The 20742-nt window shown below is 42.3% G+C and overlaps 1 protein-coding gene across 1 annotated transcript in view; it reads right to left on the reverse strand.

Moving 5' to 3' along the window:
• Positions 1–20742, reverse strand: part of ITPRID2 (ITPR interacting domain containing 2) — a 120689-nt gene that overhangs the window by 85945 nt on the left and 14002 nt on the right. Inside the window, exons 3-8 of the mRNA XM_033945095.1 lie at positions 14672–14721; positions 13614–13670; positions 8954–8996; positions 8745–8843; positions 7438–7646; positions 6199–6917 (exon numbers count right to left, since the gene is read on the reverse strand). Coding sequence (XP_033800986.1) covers positions 6199–6917; positions 7438–7646; positions 8745–8843; positions 8954–8996; positions 13614–13670; positions 14672–14721 — 1177 coding nt within the window. The remainder of the gene's footprint in view (positions 1–6198; positions 6918–7437; positions 7647–8744; positions 8844–8953; positions 8997–13613; positions 13671–14671; positions 14722–20742) is intronic.

Raw genomic sequence — 20742 nt, forward strand, 5'->3', positions numbered from 1 at the left:
ACGTTTGGCAAAGGCACAGGCGGAAGAACAAATGGCTAAAAATGTAAAAAAGGGAGATAAAAATTTTTTCAGATATATTAGTGAAAGGAGGAAGATAAAAAATGGAATTGCTAGGCTAAAAGATGCTGGTAACAAATATGTGGAGAGTGATGAGGAGAAAGCAAATGTGCTAAACAAATACTTCTGTTCTGTGTTCACAGAAGAAAATCCTGGAGAAGGACCGAGATTGTTTGGCAAAGTTACACGAGAAAATGGAGTAGTTTCTGCGCCATTCACGGAGGAGGGTGTTTATGAGCAACTTGAAAAACTGAAGGTGGACAAAGCGATGGGACCAGACGGGATCCATCCCAGGATACTAAGGGAGCTCAGAGAGGTTCTGGCGAGTCCTATTAAAGACTTGTTCAACAAATCTCTGGAGACGGGAGTGATTCCTGGGGATTGGAGGAGAGCGGATGTGGTCCCTATTCATAAAAGTGGTCACAGGGATGAAGCAGGAAACTACAGGCCGGTGAGCCTCACTTCAGTTGTTGGAAAAATAATGGAAGTGTTGCTGAAAGAAAGGATAGTGTACTTCCTTGAATCTAATGGGTTACAGGATCCAAGGCAACATGGCTTTACAAAAGGTAAATCGTGCCAAACGAACCTGATTGAATTTTTTGATTGGGTGACCAGAGAGCTGGATCGAGGACATATGCTAGATGTAATTTACTTGGATTTCAGCAAAGCCTTTGATACAGTTCCTCATAGGAGGCTGTTGAACAAACTTGAAAGGCTGAAGTTAGGACCCAAAGTGGTGAACTGGGTCAGAAACTGGCTGTCGGACAGACGCCAGAGGGTGGTGGTTAATGGAAGTCGCTCGAAGGAAGGAAAGGTGACTAGTGGAGTCCCTCAGGGTTCGGTGCTGGGGCCAATCCTGTTCAATATGTATGTGAGTGACATTGCTGAAGGGTTAGAAGGAAAAGTGTGCCTTTTTGCAGATGATACCAAGATTTGTAACAGAGTTGACACTGAAGAGGGAGTGGAAAATATGAAAAAGGATCTGCAAAAGTTAGAGGAATGGTCTAATGCCTGGCAACTAAAATTCAATGCAAAGAAATGCAGAGTAATGCATTTGGGGATTAATAATAAGAAGGAACCGTATATGCTGGGAGGAGAGAAGCTGATATGCACGGACGGGGAGAGGGACCTTGGGGTGATAGTGTCCGAAGATCTAAAGGCGAAAAAACAGTGTGACAAGGCAGTGGCTGCTGCCAGAAGGATGATGGGCTGTATAAAGAGAGGCGTAGTCAGTAGAAGGAAGAAGGTGTTGATGCCCCTGTACAGGTCATTGGTGAGGCCCCACTTGGAGTATTGTGTTCAGTTTTGGAGACCATATCTGGCGAAAGACGTAAGAAGACTTGAGGCGGTCCAGAGGAGGGCGACGAAAATGATAGGAGGCTTGCGCCAGAAGACGTATGAGGAGAGACTGGAAGCCCTGAATATGTATACCCTAGAGGAAAGGAGAGACAGGGGAGATATGATTCAGACGTTCAAATACTTGAAGGGTATTATCGTAGAACAAAATCTTTTCCAGAGAAAGGAAAATGGTAAAACCAGAGGACATAATTTGAGGTTGAGGGGTGGTAGATTCAGGAGCAATGTTAGGAAATTCTACTTTACGGAGAGGGTAGTGGATGCCTGGAATGTGCTCCCGAGAGAGGTGGTGGAGAGTAAAACTGTGACTGAGTTCAAAGAAGCGTGGGATGAACACAGAAGATTTAGAATCAGAAAATAATATTAAATATTGAACTAGGCCAGTTACTGGGCAGACTTGCACGGTCTGTGTCTGTGTATGGCCGTTTGGTGGAGGATGGGCAGGGGAGGGCTTCAATGGCTGGGAGGGTGTAGATGGGCTGGAGTAAGTCTTAACAGAGATTTTGGCAGTTGGAACCCAAGCACAGTACCGGGTAAAGCTTTGGATTCTTGCCCAGAAATAGCTAAGAAGAAAATTTAAAAAAATAAGAATAAAAAACAATAAAAAAATTTAAATTGAATCAGGTTGGGCAGACTGGATGGACCATTCGGGTTTTTATCTGGCGTCATCTACTATGTTACTATTTTTGCTTCACAACAGCATGGCTGCAAGAAGTGTCAATGAGTTTCAAAAAATCAATTTTACTAACACCAGGAATGCCTCTGTAATTTCAGTTTATGCCCCATGTATTGAACATTAATACCCAAGTCCACTTATCTGTTTTTGATGGAGCTTTGTGTGCTAACCTAAAGCAAAAACCTTTTAATTTAGCATTTTTTTTAAAAAAAGACCGCTTATATATTCACTTGAAACACTGAACATACAGCAATATTCATGATACCTATATAAAAAGTTATAAAACAAATTTTTCTACCCTAAAGCTTATAAATCTAGCCCAAAAGTGAAAATAAAAAAGATTTTTCTATTGAAATTATGGACCCAGCGAAAGAGAAAAAATAGGAAATCTATGTTTTAGAAAAGTGGTGTGGTAACCACGTTAGCCCACTTTTAAAGGTAATAAAGAAATAAAACAAGACACAGAAAATGAAATAGGATAATACCTTCAAAAGCTAATCAAAAAATGTATTTAGTCCAATAAAAAAAAAATCCTTATTTTCTTTTCTATGGTTTGTTTTATTTCTATTATGTTTCAGAGAGAAAGCGCTCTTGACAATTGATCTACATTTCCTTCCATAGTCTTTTTAAAGCATGCATCAGCCTCACAAAAAGGAAGCAACTGGATTTTGGCCTAATCTTAAACACACTGTTTGAGATTAAATAAATCTTTACCTAGTGGGGTTTTGTTCCTGTTCATTACAAATTAAAAGGGAAAGTAATTGTCTTGATTTGTTGACTCTACATTTGTTATCTATGCACAGGTTTAACTTCTCATACAGTAATTTTCTGAAGATTCTATTCCCAAAACCATGAATTCAAAACAAAGAACTTCTAAAGTCTCTTTCACTCGATATGCTGGATCTGCCAAAATGCAGCAACCATCATCAACCAGAAGAGAGAACTGTGGATGCATTCTGCTTAGGTGCATAAGAGCTATTAAACTTTCTTTTATGATAATATTTACAATAAGACATTTTCCTCATATCACTAGGGTTAATGCATGCCCAGAGAACAGTTTGTTCCTGGCTCCACAACCTTGGGTACCCCTAGGCATCAGCAGGCTACATGTAATTTAGCAGCTCCACCATGATGCTCAGAGGGAAATTAAAAGGCAGTTCTGAGCACTGCCAGGACAAGCCTACAAACCGTATATTTCATTGAATTCCAAAAGTAAAAACAACACTGCATATGAACCTAAACAATCGAAAATGAGGGGAAAAAAAAGAAAGTGGAAATAGCCAAAGAAAGGTAGAGAAGAAAATCACACAATAAAAAAACAAAGGTCTACTCTCTTCCAAAGCTAGGATAGGACAGTAGGATCAAACCCAGAGTATATACCACACAAGTGGATGAAAAAGACCTCCGTCAAAGCTAGGTAACCACTGCTATAACAAGCACAGCAATTGTGAATGTACCTACAGTGGTCCCATAATAGTCATAGGTCAAAGAAAAAAACTCCACTTTACTTTATACTACAGAGAATTGATCCATTCCTCCCTAGATATCGAGAATATAAAAAATGGAGAGCCTCTTCCTCAAACAGGCACAGTCAGTTATCATATCCAATAATAATAGTATAAGGCCACTTATCTCCAATTGGATGTCCAAAGCCGTGTCCGTCTTTCAAATCCCAGCAGAAGTACCCCGTTTCACAATTCGCATCTTCAGGGGAACTCCTCCATGCTGACTGTACCAGAAAATAGTGATCTTCCAGTCCACAGCATTCAATTTCAAAGCAAAGCATGTCAGCACATAGAGTCTCGTATATTAACGTCATGATGTCACACAGCAAGAACTCTCCAATCAGAAAAACACCCGCCACTCTATGGCCAAATTTAAACCTCTGGGGCAAATTGTTTGAAACGTAAATATTAGACACTGTTCCTCTGTCACAATTGTTCCTCTGTCACAATCAATGTCTAAAATCCCCTCTATGGAGATCGGTATGAAGTTGTTCTAGCACAAAAAATCTAAAGTCAGTGAACATGTGCCCAGTTGCTAGACAACGTTCAACCAATGGTTGGGTTATTTTTCCACTACACACACAATGCCTGTGTTCAACTAAGTGGGTTTTCAATTGGCAAGATGTTTGTCTGATGTACATAAGTTGACATGGGCAGATCAAAACACAAATAACATTTGTGTGAAAATAACCGAACCATTGGTTGAATATTGTTTAGCGACTTGGCACACATTTGCTGACTTTAGTTGTTTTGTGCTTGTGTGCTTGGTGGGACATTGTTGTTTTGTTGTTACTTTTCTGGAGATTGGGCTCCTTGTGTTTTTCTTGTTTCCTATCTGTGTTTAAATAAAGAATTACAAAAAAAAAAATATGTTTTGTGCTAGAACAACTTCATACCGACATCCATAGAGGGGATAATATATGCAGACTGTGACAGAGGGAACAGCATCTACTATTTACATTTCAAACAATTTCCCCCGGAGGTTTAAATTGAACCATAGAATGGCGGGTGTTTTTCTGATTGGAGAGTTTCTGCTGAGTGAGGTCATGACGTTAATGTACAGGACTCTATGAGCTGACGTGCTTTGCTTTGAAATTGAACACTGTGGATGGGGAGGTCGCCATTTTCTGCTACAGCCAGCTTGGAGGCGTTTCTCTACAGTTCCCCTGAAGCTGTTAATTGTGAAAAAGGGTACTCCCATTGGAATTTGAATGATGTCAGGCGCTTGTGACATGGACATCCAATTTGAGATAAGTGGCTTTATATTATTATTATTGGATATGATAACTGACTGTGCCTGTTTGAGGAAGAGGCTCTCCATTTTTTGATATTCCCGATGTCTAGGGAGGAATGGGTCAATTCTCTGTAGTATAAAGTGAAATTATTTTCTTTGACCTATGACTGTTATTGGATCACTGTAGGTACATTCACAATTGCTGTGCATGTTATAGCAGCAGTTCCCTAGCCAGGTGTGACTTTAACTGAGGTCTTTTTCCTCCACTTGTGTGATATATACTCTGGGTTTGATCCTTTTGTCCTATCCTAGCTTTGGAAGAGAGTAGACTTTTGTTTTTTATTGAGAAAAAAAGACAGTCCCATTTTAGAAGCTAAACCAAGACATCCCCCCCGTCAGTTTTCTGATTGGCCATAGGAGTGGCCTAATGGATCTGGCCACTCCCAGTGCATCCCAGAATGCACTGGGAGAGAGGCCTAAGATTCTGGTTGGCCGAAGAGCCTTATGCGCCTGGTCCAATCAGGGCCTTAGGCCCCACCCTGGTGCGTCCCACAATGCACCGGGAAGGGGAAGGCCCGCCATTCAGTAGAGGCGGGTCTGCCAGCTGGAGGGAGTGAGCATTCCTCCAGCTGGCCAAATAAAAAGGTACTTGTGGGGTCCGGGTGGGCTTGGGGGGCAAGGGGTCAGGGTGCCAGGGATGTCTGTTGGGGGGAGGGTTTCCGGCAGGAGAGACTTGGGGGGGTGACAGCAGGAGGAATTGGGTACTCCTCCTGCTGCAGACATTTGGGGGAGGGGTGGGAGTGGCTTTTGGGGTTCCGGAAGGAGGGACTGGGTATCCCTCCTGCCGGTAGTCTTCACAGAGGGGGAGGGGAATGGGTTCTCTGCCATGGTTGCTAAACTGATCACGGCAGGGAAATTCCCTTGCCTCGATCAGCTCAGCGGCAACCCGTTTCTCTAACCGGCGCCTGTGACATGGCGCCTGAGAATTGTGGTGTCCATGAAGACAGATGCAATTCTATATAGGACGTGTGCGATTCTCAAAAGCCACTTAGGCCACTTCCGAGACCGGGCATCCTATACAGTATTCAACCCTCAGTGTGTAAATGTTAGCCCCCACCTTTACAGAATTAACCCCTGAACGTGTAAAACATGCTGCGCAGTTCAGTGAAAACAAATTCTTATTTAATGCATTTTGACTATTGCATTTTAGATAGCATTGAAAAATGAACAAAGCTTTGAAGACTTATCGAGGCACTGTTTACATTATACTTACAACTAAGCAGGATTAAGAGACATGCTTTAGACTAAATGCACATTTACCTTTATCGTTGCATGCATACAAATGAACACTTGCAGGGGGTTCAACTTACCTCTTCCAGCTCAAAAGAGTCTTTTTGCTGTATCATTAAATTAAGTATGGATGGGTTTGGAAGCAGAGTAGAAGTTTCCCTCTCTGGAGTGGACGTGTGTAGGGTTTTAATAGGCGTGCTCTCCGACTCATTGTCTGTAGAAACATTAAGTTCTTGGCCAAGAGCTGATGAGTCCACAATACTAGCTTTTTCATTCAATACATTCTGGTAGTTCTTGTTTTTCTCATCCTCCCCAGACATGGTCCCATCCTGATCTAACTGGGTTGCACCATTGCCAGTTTCCCGGGATGGATGACTAACATTACATGAACCAAGAGCAGATAGAGAATTTCCAGCTCCTTCCTCTTTTACTGTAGCTAATAAGGAAGGCGAATCCTTCTTCTTAAACAGTTTTGATATCTTCTGTTCATTTTTAGTCCCACTGTCCTCAGGCCCTGCTGCATTTGTTAAATTCCCTTTCTCAGTAGGTGATGGTGTTGTATAACTACCATTTTCTCCAGCTTGCAGATTACCATGTAAATTGAGCTTTGATAACGTCTTCATCAGACGACTTGCTGTGTTGCTAGGGGATCGAGGTAGAGGACTGGGATTTGGCGTCTCCTTACTAACGGGGGAAGACACACTGCCAATTCTTTGCAATGGAGTGCCGGAAACTTGTGAATATAACGAAGAAAAAGCATTGGCCACAGTAGTAAGCACCTCAATCTGACGAAACCGGCCTGTGCAAATAAGAGAGTTATAATTAATCAAAGATTTTGCAACATGATATCAATTCCCAGTGCACTCTTCTCTGGCACTTTTATGCAGTACAATTACCCAGTGTTGACAGATTAAAACTTCCATGAAGACAATATCTCATACAACTTGCTAAAAAACCTTACTTTCAGAATAAATTAAATATGATCTGATAAAATATAAACTATTCAGACAGAAAAGGAAACTGAAGATAAAATCAGTAAGACATTTCTTGTATTAACCATGGTGTTCAAGAAAATTAGAGAAAAGTAAATGAAAAGTTTATAGTAACTGATGCAGACATACTTCTGGTTTCATTTGACCTTTCATAAAAAAAACTTGTTGAACCCAGTCTTGGAAAGAGAGATATTTGGCTGAGCAAATAACGTTTTTCAGACAAAACCTGAGAATATATTTCAACTCATGAGTTCATAGCCATGCAAAGCACTGCTAAATATACTTGTACACAGTAAACCCTAAACATTCCCTTCAAAATTTTCTTACTTGTTAAAGCATAATTTGGATTTTCCACCTCCAGTCTTTGCATTTGGGCATTCAGAAACACTTTGATATCTATCCCCCTGGCAAATGAGGATGCATTAAAAAACCTTGATGGTATTTTAGAGGCAATATCTGGTTCATCTTGTCCAAATCCAAGATTGTAAAGAATTTCCTCTGGATCTTCCTCATATAGGTCCAATAATTCAGAAACACTGAAAAGCAAAGCACAGTTTCATCAAAAGGAATATAAGCAATCAATAAATAGCAAAGGAGTTCTCAACCACTGCATGTTTACTAATGCACAGGACTGGATTGACCACTGGCCCAAGTGAAGCACTAGCTCAGTGCACCAGCAATAAAAGACATAAAAATCCCCAGCCCCCCTCCTCCTCCCGGGTCCAACATCACTTTTTCTCCTCTCACTTCAATCCCCCTCCCCCACAGCCCCCACTCCCACCCCCCTGCAGTCCTGTATGCGAGATATTGCAAAGGGAAGACCTAGGCCTGATCAAAGGCAACCTGTCTTTTAAACTGCTGCCATCAGCAACTCACACACAATTTACAGGGGGAGGTAAGAGAAGAGAAGGAGCGATGCTGGACCCATGAGAAGGAGAAAACAAAATGGGAAGAGAGAGAGAGACTGGGCCGAGAGGTGGACAGAGAACGGGAGAGATGCTGGACTGGAGGAGGAAGGAATAGTTGCAAGACCTATATAGGGGAGGGGGCACCGATGCAAGTTGACTCAGAGCACCACAATCCCTTGAGTCAGCCCTGCTAATACATTTAAAAGAGACAACATACAAGGCCCGAGACCCTCACTGAATCACTCTCACCACAGTTATTAGTCTCTTCAAAAAGGTGGTTAGTAATTCGCAAGAAATAAATACATGAGAAATCAAAGGTATGGTGAGCTATAAATAAAATTATAGGGACCCAGTCATTGAAGTCAAATAAATACTCAAATTAACCACAGTTGGTTTTAAAGAGATAGACCCAGGACCTCACTCTCACATTTTAACTTTCAAGTATAATGTTTGACAAGATGATGCAAACACCAAGAAGGAATATGGGTTTCAAAGGCTGTGGTCTATCTAGACATTGACCCTGCTTGTGCCAGCCTGATCTGAGCCATCTTCAATGTGAAATAGCTACATTCAACCATCAAAATCACACTGTCCAATTCTTTTAGAAATACTGCTAGATGAACTAGTTAACAATAATTCCTTTTAACATACACTTAGATGCACACCATAAATACAAGGCCAGATAAAAATGTATACAAATTGAGAACCTTATGCTAAAATGTTTACCTTGACACTGTAGTACTGCTTTTCCCAGAGCCTGTGGAATTCATGCTTCTGCCTTTCTCGTGAAACTGGAGTCTCTTGTCTTTCGCCAACATCCCATTACTAGGAACACAAGGTTGTAAGCGACTTTAACTCGTGTGTAAGCATTTCCTTTCCTTGATCCAATTCATTTTTAAAAATAATTAAAAAGTAAGCCTTAGTTGGATACATACCATATTGAATCCATCCGTGCATTACTCTGATGAAGGTGATTAGCTGTTAAGTCAGAAAGTAAGATGTGTATTAGCATCTGTGAGAATACCTGTCAGTTCATACAAACTTTAAATCCTACCACCATAAGGATGCAGGCTCATTGGACAGATGCCAACTTCTTAACCTAATATGTGAAGGTATATAATCATTAAATGTGTCTTTAAGTCATTCATGTGCAGATATGTAACAATTACTGTCAGCTGCTACTTTATTTTCTTTCACTTTAAATCCTGTTTTTATCCAGTCTTTCTTTCGTAAATAAATCTGGTAGCCAATTTTACAAGCCTGCATCTCTCTATGCAGTGCTGAAGGGCAGACTTAATTTGTTATTACCACAGTCTCAAAAAATATTAGTAAGCTCCACCTGCACATCTATACTATTTACAAAATTTCCATCTCAAGTGTTACCTCTTGACCCTAAAGCTTCTATCTTGTCACCATGTTCCACTGGGAGAACTCACTGCAGCTCTACCCTCAGAGAGCCAGTGACCAGTAAAGCTCAGTAGTTATGCAGTGGTACTGAAGATTAAGCCATCAGAAGAAGAGATCAGAAAAAGAGTGGAACGATTGACCTCTTGTGTTAGTCTAAAGTACACATATTGTTCTTTGAACAGTGAGATGTCCTTACCAGTTAAATCCTTTAAGAATTTCTATTACTGAAAGCTCATTTACAACTTGCCACAACATGCAGACTTAAACCCAACAAACTCTACATTAGTGTGTAGACTGATTTAATGAGTGGAAAGAAAACCCAATACAACCAGCTTCAACTAGTTTCAGATTCTGTAACTCATGACTTTCAGGTAAGCAGATAAAAAAAAAAGAAAGAAAAGCACCAAGAAGAGCTAAAATGCATTCCAATAGAACTAAATGAAAACCAAAAGACCGGAAATATTTTAAAAGTTAGGAGAATAACCTCTATCCACTCCAATGCAAACAGCTGTATGTATCCCATCTTCTAAAATTAGGCCCTATTGTCCAAGTTTGTACGATCTTCTCCACTTGTTTTCAACAGGAGAAGAAAAGAACCCCTTTCCCTCCTCGTAAATGAGAGAGAGAGAAAGAGAGAGAGATTAAAAGCAGAAGAGCAGCTTAGCCAGGCCACTTCTTCAGAGACACCCAACTGTAGATTTGAGTTCCTGGAATTCAGATTCGCTGTATGTGTGTTGTCATTCCACAAGTAAATTTTAAAAAAAAACCTTCCAGTACAGTTGCTGCATTCAGAATACATTACAACTGCTACATGCCTCCTGTTAACTTTGCAAATGTGCAAATAATTACATTAGATAATTAGTAAAGCTCCCATGCTCTTATCTTGTTACTTCATGGTACCACACAAACATCCGGCAGATGCCATACTTGGAATATGATTCATCAAAAAAGTTCCAAATTGTTTTTAGAGCAGAAATAGTTTTAATAGCGATTTAAGTCTGTTTTAATATGGACACACAAACGTTCAAGAAGTCCCCATCCTCTCCCCCCAAAAAATGACCATGAAAAAAAATATATATTTTTAACTGAAAGCAGATATTGATTTTGTCAAATGGCTGCAAAATATTAGAATATTTCAGTAAAATAAAGTATCTTTCTATGACTTCCTGGACACCTCTGCCTGATGTAGTTTATAAGTAACTAATAGCCACTGATGAGCGTTATAACACTATTGGCCTCTTTTACAAAGCTGCGCAACCCTTTAAATCTCTATTGGCTTCAGGGCCGTTAGCACAGCGCAGCTCTTGTACGCTTTTGTAAAAGAGGCTATATCTTTTCTAATCAAAAACATCATAAGAGAACATACTGCAGAGGTCCACCAAGCCTGTTTCTAACAGTGGCCAACCCAGGCCACAAGTACCCGACAAAATCCCAAAGAGTAAAACGGATTTTATGCTGCTTATCCTAGGAATAAGTAGTGGATTTCCCCAAGTCCATCTTTATAATGACTTATGAACTTCTCTTTTAGAAAGTTATCCAATCCAAACCTTTTTTTTAAAATCCTGCTAAGCTAGTTGCTTTTGTCACATTCTCTGGCAACAAATTCCAGAATTTAATTTCATATTTAGTGAACAAAATATTTTCTCTGGTTTGTTTCTCAGGGTTATAATGAAGTCTGCAGTTGGTTACTTTAATAAATCTTTATTTTTAATGATGTTTCAAAAGTTGGAAAGATTTGTAATTATGTCTGCAGCCGCACCTACATACTAGTGAACACCTTTGATTAGAAACAACCCCCAAAGGAAAAGAAAAGGGCACTTTTTACCTCTCCCCAATTTTGGGCAGCAAAAAGTACTCCTATACTCACCCCAAAACAAGCCACCCAATGATTTCCTCTCTTTCCTAATTCCCCTCTACTCCTCACTGAACAGCAGAGGGTTCTCCTCCAGTATGTACCTCCCCATTTACAGAAGAGTGACGCCTCCTGCCCCGCTTGAGCAGCCCAGCTCAGCCCCCTCCTGAGGCTGGAAGCGAGGAAAGGTTAGAAAACATTAAGGGCACTGTGAACACCACCCACTTATTGATTAACCATGTTTCAGCGCCATATAGTATATTTGGTGCAATTATTGTAAACTAATACCTGAAAAAAATGTAATCCTCCAAAACCAAATCAGAACAGGCAATTTTGCATCTTAAATATCCCACCCACCCTCTACCACCAGCACCCCAATATGAGCTATAATTGTATTCTGCACAACTTGCTCACTGCTGCCTTGTTCCCCCTACCTGCTTCGTCAACACCCAATGAGAGGAGCTGGTGAGTTGGAAGCAATTTGTGTGCCATATATTGCTGCATAGCTCTGAATACACTATTGCCGCCACAACCACCAGTACCACCACCACCTCCAACTGTCTTTTGGTAACTGGAAGATTGCACCTTTAAAAAGATATAAACAGGATGGAATTGGTCCAGAGGAAAGCAACTAAAATGGTTGATGGTCTACGTCAAAAGGCATACGGGGACAGACTTAATGATCTCAACATGGATACTTTGGAGGAAAGGTGGAAGAGGGGAGATATGATAAAGACTTTTAAATACCTATGTGGCATAAAGGCAAGTTTCTTTCAACTGAAAGGAAACTCCAAATTGAGAGGACATAGGATGGCGTTAAGAGGTGATAGAATCAGGAGTAATCTAATGAAACACTTTTTTACAGAATAGTCTCCCAATGGAGATGGTGGAGACAAAGACTGTGTCTGAATTCAAGAAAACAAAGGACAGGCATGTGAGATCTCTTAGGCCAGTGTATCACAAACTATCTGCTGCGAGACGCTGTGGAGAAGAGGCACCAGCATTGGCTGACTGTCTACACAATGTGCCTCTCACAGCAAGAGGCACATCCTGTAGGCAGTCAGCAGGTGCCTCTCCTTCTCTCCGCACATCTTCCCTTCCAGCACCCCCTACTGGCAGCTCAGGGCCCATCTGGAGGGCCTTCACACATTCGCAGACATCGACATGACGACTTGCAGGTGCCTCGAAATGCAGCCATTACGTTTAGTGTGCCACAGCTTGACAAAGTTTACGAGACACTGTCTTAGGGAGAGGAGAAGATAGTGAATGCTGTAAATGAGCAGACTGGATAGGCCATTTGGCCTTTATCTGCCTTTATGTTTCTATGGCTTAGATTCACTAAAATCACCGGTCTGGATCATTGTTGGACGATTCGTGGCCGAGTTCTGCTGGGTGACCGATTCACTAAACTCACTGGTCTGGATCGTTGTTGGGCGATTCGTTGCCAAGTTCTGTCGGGCAACCAATTCACTACAGAGTCCTCATGCAAATTATCTGATTGGATGCACGCCCACAAGCGATCCCATGGATCACTGCAGAGCGATCGCGATGCATGCGCAGACCATCCTGGTTGGCTGTAGATGCGATCCGCGCTTGCTCTCCGTGCATGCGCTTGCTCTCCGCACAAGCGAGGTCAAAATAAAGGGGGAAGGATGGTTGCAGTTTACTTGAGTGGACATTTTAATTTAATGGAACAGAACATGCTTTTAACACGGGCTCACATGGCACTGCTCTTTTTGCAGAATATATGGGGAGTAATGTACAATTTTATTTTTTATTAAGGGTTGTTTTGAAACCTCGATACTGGGATTTCTGAGCGGCAGAGAGCAGGAGAGTCGGCTAGGACAGTAAGCGACTGGTCCTCAGCAGTCACTTCATTTTGGATTGGCAAATCCAATCGGTGTTTCTTGTTCTGTTTAGTGAATCGATGACTTCCTACTTAGCATGCCATTTCCCCTCATTTGCATGGGCGGATCGGATTGGATGGGAGAATGATCCGGCACAAGGTTAGTGAATCAGGTCGGGGAACGATCGCAAACTGGTCGGGACATGATCGGTGCATTTAGTGAATCTGGCCCTATGGGGTCCTTTTATCAAGCAGCACTAGCAGGGTTAGCGCGTCTGCCATTTCATCACGCGCTAACCCCCACGGCCAGCTAAAAAAATTAACACCTGCTCAATGCAGGCGTTAGCGGGTAGCCCAGCAGGCGGTTTAACGCGCAGTATTACGCGCGTTAAACCCCCTACTGCAGCTTGATAAAAGGATCCCTATGTTTTTATAGTCCATAATTGTAGCAGATTTCTAATAAAGGAAAATCATACATGGTCACACTCACCTTCTGCTCCCAGAGATAAGTCATCTTCAAAACTCCCACCATTTTTCACAAGCATACCTAGAATATAAAAGATGTGGTCAAAGAAAGTTCCATGCAGACAACAAAATAATTTTAAAAATTAAAGCTTCAGTCCTACAACTTATAGAAACACCAGTCACCAGATAGTTCAAGCACCTTGCCAACAGAGACAGCCTCATGACTCAAGCTCAGTTCTACAAAAGACTTGGTTTTGACTCCCAGGTCTGGGTTTCTGCTCTGTGGGACAGCCAGGGCAGAGCATACTTCGAAGAAAAGTATTCTTTGCCAATGAGGCAGGAAGTACCCATCATCATGTAACAGCGACAACTGGTGAATGAACTTAGGGTTCACATTAGCCAAATTCTCAAAGGATCAGTGTTTTGGGTGACCATCACTCCTTCCACTTCAAAGGCTTTTGCTGACATGGCTGCACTCAGCAAAAGGATTAAAAAAAAAAAAAAAAAAAGGAGAGAAAAAAAACAGGGTAGTTGCAAAATAAAGGCAAAAGGCTTACATTTGAGCCAGAAGAAAACCTGCGCCTCACCCCAGAAATTAGCAAAGGGTCAGACTTCCGACTTTCCCTTTTACCAAGAACAAGGAATTTAGAACAAACCCGCAGATAAAACATATTTCCACAGCCCCGTCACCACCTGTTGTACATTCTGATTGTACTTTGAACTGTCGAATTGTAAGAACAGGTGGTAAAATTTCAGGTGTGGCAATCTATATTACTGAGGGAGGGGGGGGGAGAAGATAAATCCTGATCTGGTTTTAATACACACAGATTATTCTGGCCCTTTCCCTTAAAGTTCCAGTATATTTTTGATCAGGGCAAATGAAGTTAAAAAGTTAAATGCTAAAACACAGCCAACATTGTGTCCTTCATATACTGCGAAATCTTGAAAAGATCTCTTCTCCCTCCCCAGATACAGCTGTAAAAGGTGAAACAATGACAATTGTCATGATTCCCAGCATTTAATCTCAAAGTTGCCCTTTGAACCCAGCCAAGAGATGTCTCACGTTGGGACCTAAAAACTTACCCTTCAGCGTAGGGTTGTTCTGCTCATCCAGAGAGGCTCCCAGTGGTGTTCTGAAATGCAGAGAGATTAATACACATTAACTGCTGAACATGAGGGGAATAATGTATTAAAAAAAAAAAAAGCCTTCATGTCCTTCCTTAGAGGAAGTACGTTGAGCATGTGATAACTGCAGTTTCTACCCTAAACTGTACTGTAAACATGCAGAATGCATTCAAAGAAATAAAAAGAATCAAATACCTTCCACCCGCCTTTTAAACATTCATGAGAAAAGTTGTTTAATGAAATATATGGTTGCCTTTATCGCACTTTTCTGTTCTAGCAGGGGAGGCAGAAAAGGCAGTACTTTGAGAGAAAAAAGTGCCAACACCACTTTTGTGCAGGAAAATTATATATCACTAGTATATAAAGGGTAAAATAAAACATTTTAATAAAAATATGATGGTACTGCGAACAGCAACTAGAAGAAATGACCAGTAACCAGTGGGCACCGTGGGGTTTTTCAAGTACTTAAAAATACAGTTAGACATAAAAAGGACCCAGTATGGACCATGTTACAGTCAGATCGCCTGCATCCGGAGTCCTATGAAAGGACTTAAAAACAACAGTCCCACTGAATAAAGTTTTTTAAAAAAAAAAAAAACAATAAAAACTTCAAGAAAGCAGTTTTGCAGTACTTTCCTACAGACTTCAATCCAAAGAAACTCAGTTTCAGAACCTATTAATATGCCTGCTGGTTACTGGTCATTTCTAATGGGCATCTCTGCTATTGCGCTGTTGGGGTTCTCTCTTCTACAGAGATCCCTCCTTCTTGCTGTCCCTTAGGCTACTGCAAAGACACACTGGAAAAAGAGACGAGACTATTATTTTAGGTTTGTTTAATTCCCAACTCTGGGAACACTTTCACAATACAGGTCCCTCGCAGTGACTCCAAGGAACAACATTTTGAGAAAATAAAAACAAGATTATCCATTAGATTTGTGTGTTGCTAAACCCTTTACAGCTTTAAAGGTATGGTTCTTTGAAATCTGCAATTCCCAATACAGTACAGATAAAAACAAAGAGCATAATTCTGTATAGCAGGGTTGCCCACACTTTTTGACTCGCGAGCTATTTTTAAAATGACCAAGTCAAAATGATCTACCAACAATAAAATTTTAAAAAAACACAACGCACACTGTACGCATAGAATTGTTAATTATCATTCCTATTCCGGGGTTTTTTCAAAGAGGTCAAAGCAGATGACTCTATGCACTGTCACCTCAGTAACAACCATACAAAAATAAACAAATACCCACCCCCCTCCCTTTTTACTAAACCACAATAGCAGTTTTTAGCGCAGGGAGCTGCGCTGAATGCCCAGCGCTGCTCTCGACGCTCATAGGCTCCCTGCGCTAAAAACCACTATTGCGGTTTAGTAAAAGGGGACCATATTGTAAAATATAGACAGCAGATATAAATTCAGACACATTTTGATCACTAAATTTAAAATAAAATCATTTTTCCTACCTTGTCTGGTGATTTCATGAGTCTCTGGTTGCACTTTCTTCTTCTGACTGTGCATCCAATCTTTCTTTCAGCCTGTATGCTTCCTTTCCTCCACACCTCATTCCCTCCCCCAACTTTTTCTTCCTCTTTCCCTGACCTTTCTTTCTTTCTTCATGCCCCCTTTCTTTTTTTCTGTTTCTCTTCTTTCCCTGCCTGCCCCCTTTCTTTCTTTCTCCCTGCCCTTCCCCAAGCAACTGCCACTGCCGCTGCCATCGGGGAACAGGACCCAAACGCCACCAATGAATAACAGGCCACAAAGCCGCCGCCGCCCCATGCTCTCCCTGCTTCGGGCCGACCAGCATTCCTCTCCCCGACGTCAATTCTGCCATCGGAGAGGAAGTTCCGCCCAGCCAGGCAGCGATTGGCTGGCCCGAACTTCCTCTCCGAAGGCAGAATTGACGTCGGGGAGAGGAAGACTGATCGGCCCGATAGATCACCAAGGCAAAGTGAGTCCTGGATGATCAACTCACTTTGCCTTGGCGAGCTACCGGTCGATTGCGATCGACCTATTGGGCACCCCTGCTGTATAGGATGTCTGGTCTCAGCAGCCGCCTAAGCGGCTTTTGAGAATCGCACAAGGGTGTCCTATATAGAAACGCGTCTGTCCATTACCATGCCTAACCATCCCAATTCTCTAACCAGCGTCCATGTCACAGATGCCGTTTAGAGAATCACGGTGCCATTGAGCTGATCATGGTAAGGGAAGCTCCCTGCCATCATCATTTGAGCGGTAATAAAGGGAAACCCGAACCCCACCGCAAGTCAGCCGGCAGTCCCTCCTGCTGGCAACGCCCCAACATCTCCAGCAGGAGAGATGCCCTCTCCCTCCTGCTGGGAACCTCCCCCCCCCCAACATCCCCGGCAGGAGGGATACCTACTCCCTCCTGCTGGCACCACCCCGAACCCCCCCAAAAGCCCACCCAGACCCCCCCCTCCCATACTCATAACAGGAAGACTGGCTGGAGGGATGCCTATTCCATCTGGCAGGCAGACCCACCTCTTCAGAATGGCGGGCCTTCCCCTTCCTGGTGTATCCTGGGATGCACCGGGGAGAGGCCTAAAGTCCTGATTGGCTTTAGGCACCTGGGCCAACCAGAGTCATAGACCTCCTTTCCAGTGCTTTCTGGGATGCACTGGGAGTGGCCTAAGACTCTGATTGGACAGATACCTAAAGCCATTCCAATGAGCCAGGGGAGGGGGCGGCAGGAGGGAGTGAACATCCCTTCTACCAGGGATTATTTAGGGGTTTGCAGCAGGAGGGATTGAGCATCCCTCCTGCTGGGGTTGTTGGGGGGGTGGTGCATGCAGGAAGGAATGGGCATCCCTCCTGTCGCAAACATGTGTGTGTTTGTGTATAGAGGGGGGGTCAGGAGTAATGACGGGAAGGAGTGGACTTCCCTCCTGCCAGCTGACTTGCGGTGGGGCTTGGGGTTTCCCTGCCGTGGCTGATCAACTGATCTCGGCAGGGAGATTTCCTTGCCACAATAAGTTTAGCGGCCCTGTCTATTTGAAATGTAGGCCAGCATTTTTCTGATTTACATTTCAGGCGCCTATCAAGGCCCTAGGGAGACTTCTAGGGCCACTTAAGCTCGCCTAAGGCTACTTCTGGGAGAAAATACGCCCGCACTCAGCCTTGGGCGAGCTAATGTGTCCCTAGGTTCCTCCCTGCACCCATGACAGACGCCTACAGTGTAGGCGGTCTACCTTGGGTTGTGGGATTTTTTTTTTTAGAAAACGCGAGTCCTGAATGGCTGGTTAGACAGCGGCAGGCCACCTACTGCCACCTACAATCAGGACACCATTTATAGAATATGCCCAAAGTGGCTTTTGTTTTCATGTTCAGAAAATACACAGCAGTATCACCCCAAGCTTAGTATGAATTTCTTTTTCATAAAATCTATGAAAAGTAACATACTAAAGAACTCCAAAAATGCTTGTAAGATCGCTGCATAAACCCCTTACAAAATGAAACTTATGTATAACTTGAAAGGAGAAGAATGGAAAGGGGAACAAAAAGAGGTATTCAAAGACTTTAAACGTATTATCATGCACGTGAGCAAACATTTTTCAGGAGAGAGGAAGTTCTCAAACAAGATGTCATAGGTGGTTTCTAAGAGACAGAATTATGAGTAATGTTACACAATTTTTCCTCGGAGAAAGGGTGATAGATAAAATGAAATGCAATGGACTAACAATTCAAAAAAGGGGGTGGAGGGGAAAGGGGATGGGACTTGTATATCGCCTTTTTCTGGTTAACATTCAAAGTAGTTTACATGTGGAGGGGCATAATCGAAAGGACGTCTAAGTCCGTTTACGTCCATCTCACAAGTCGTCCAAAGTTTAAAAGAGCCTAAGACACATTTTCGAAAGAGAAGTCCAACTTTTTTTTTACTTTCGAAAATCGTCTAATTATACGTCCTGCCGATCTGATCATCCAAGCCGCTAAATCGTCCATCTTTATGCCACATTTCCGTCCAACTTTTCGTCCAAGTCCAAAAAACCTGTTAGACATGTGAGGGTCTGAAAAGTGATGGACTGAACACCCAGACATGCCACCTAAATAGTGGGGTACCTTACAAGGCACTGCTATGAACTTCACAAAAAGGGTACCATGGCTTCTTCTCACTAAAGCTCCCTTATAGGTGACGGTGAGCCCCCCAAACCACCTCCAGAATCTCCTAGACCCACTTTTCTACCACCCCAATAGCCTTTATGGCTGCAGGAGCCACTTATATGCCAGTAAAAAAGGGTTTGTGGGGTGTATAGGGCAGTGTATATGTTTAAGTATCAATGCAGTGATTACAGGGGCTTATGGGCATGGGTCCTCTTCTCTATGGGTCCCTAACCCATCCCCAAGATGACTTAAGCTGCCTCTGGCCTGAACGACTAGGCTTTCCTATGCCAGGCTGCCAGGTGATGATGGTCTGGAGGCTGAAATTTAAAGTTGTGAATATAATTTTTATGGGGGTGGGAGGGGTTGGTGATCACTGGGGTAGTGTGTGGGGTTCTGTGTTATGTGTTTTCAGTGCTTATCTGGTGAGTTTAGGTGGGTTTTTGTGATTTAAACCATGTTTTACATGGTGTAAGTTACAACGTCCAAGTTCCGTCTAGGCTCTGTTGTTAAACTTTCGGTTATACATGCTGTATAACTAATTTTTCCTGAGGCCCTCAAGTACCTACAAATCCAAATTGTGGCCCTACAAAGGGTTTGAGTTTGAGACCACTGGTATAGCCTATCCAGTCTGCCCATCCAGGTCATCTACTCTCCCTGTCACTCCCTTAGGAGATCCTATTGGCAGTGGTTCCCACAATTAGGTTTTAAGATATCCACAACAAATATGCACAAAAGAAATTTGTATGCACTACCACCACTGGGAGTGGCCTAGTGATCACAGGAGCAGAATGTGAACCAGGAAAACCAGAATTCAAATTCTGCTTCTCAGACTGGCACGTCCTTCAGACTGACACTGAACAAATCACTTCGCATTCTGCTGCCTAAGGAGCCTAACTTAAAGACTGTAAGCTCTCTGAGGAAGGGACCTACCTAAAGTGTCTTAAGTATAGGCTTGGAAAATTCAGCAGCTAAGGCCCTCTTTTACAAAGGTGCACTAAGTGTTTTAGCGTGCGTTTAGCTTGTGCTAACCGCTAATGCGTCCATAGACTAACATGCACACGTAAGCGTTTAGCGCGTGCTAAAAAGCATAGCGTATCTTTGTAAAAGAGTGGGTAAGTCCGCATCCAAATGCTTGCTTTAGCCTTTCCTCATAAGGAAGTCATCCCATCCCTTTTATCATTTTTGTCGCCTTTCTCTATACCTTTTCTAATTCTGCTAACTTTTTTGAGATATGGTGACCAGAACTGCACACAGTATTCAAGGTGCAGCCATACCATAGAGCATTCTGAAATCCATTCACTTCTGATATCTAAGTTCAACTATGGAAATGTGGTGTATATGGGATTATCTTATTTGCTTCAGCGATTGCGCACTTTGCAAACTGCTGGGCTCAGATTGTTGGATGGGACTTGGTGATATGATGCAGTGTCTCTTGAATGGTTGCCTTTGGCGTATCAGCCACTATATAAACTATTAGTCTCCTTATTTTGCATCTTTGTTGCAAGACTATTCCTCAATGAGTACATTACAATTGGCAGATTCTCAATTGTTAACGTTACCCCCACAGAATGCCCATATTATTCTAACAAGAGCAGACATTCTTTTGGAAGGCTCCTGTTCTGTGATATGATCTTCCCATGGGCTTGAGAAAAGAACGCTCATTGTGTGTGTGTGTGTTGATGCGTTGTATGTTTTGGGGAGATGATTTGAGATTATTTATTATTGTATTGTTTTAATTTATGAATTATTTTATATATTGTATACCACTAACATTATTTGAAAGCTGGTATATCAAATATTCTAAACTATTAGAAAAGCGTAGCAGTTTTTAGCGCTAGCCACAGCGGTAACAGCTCCAATGCTCCTAGGAAGTCTCTGAGCGTCAGCACTTTTATTGCTGCGTCAGCACTAA

Source organism: Geotrypetes seraphini, chromosome 5 (genome assembly GCF_902459505.1).
Source record: "Geotrypetes seraphini chromosome 5, aGeoSer1.1, whole genome shotgun sequence".
NCBI lineage: Eukaryota > Metazoa > Chordata > Amphibia > Gymnophiona > Dermophiidae > Geotrypetes > Geotrypetes seraphini.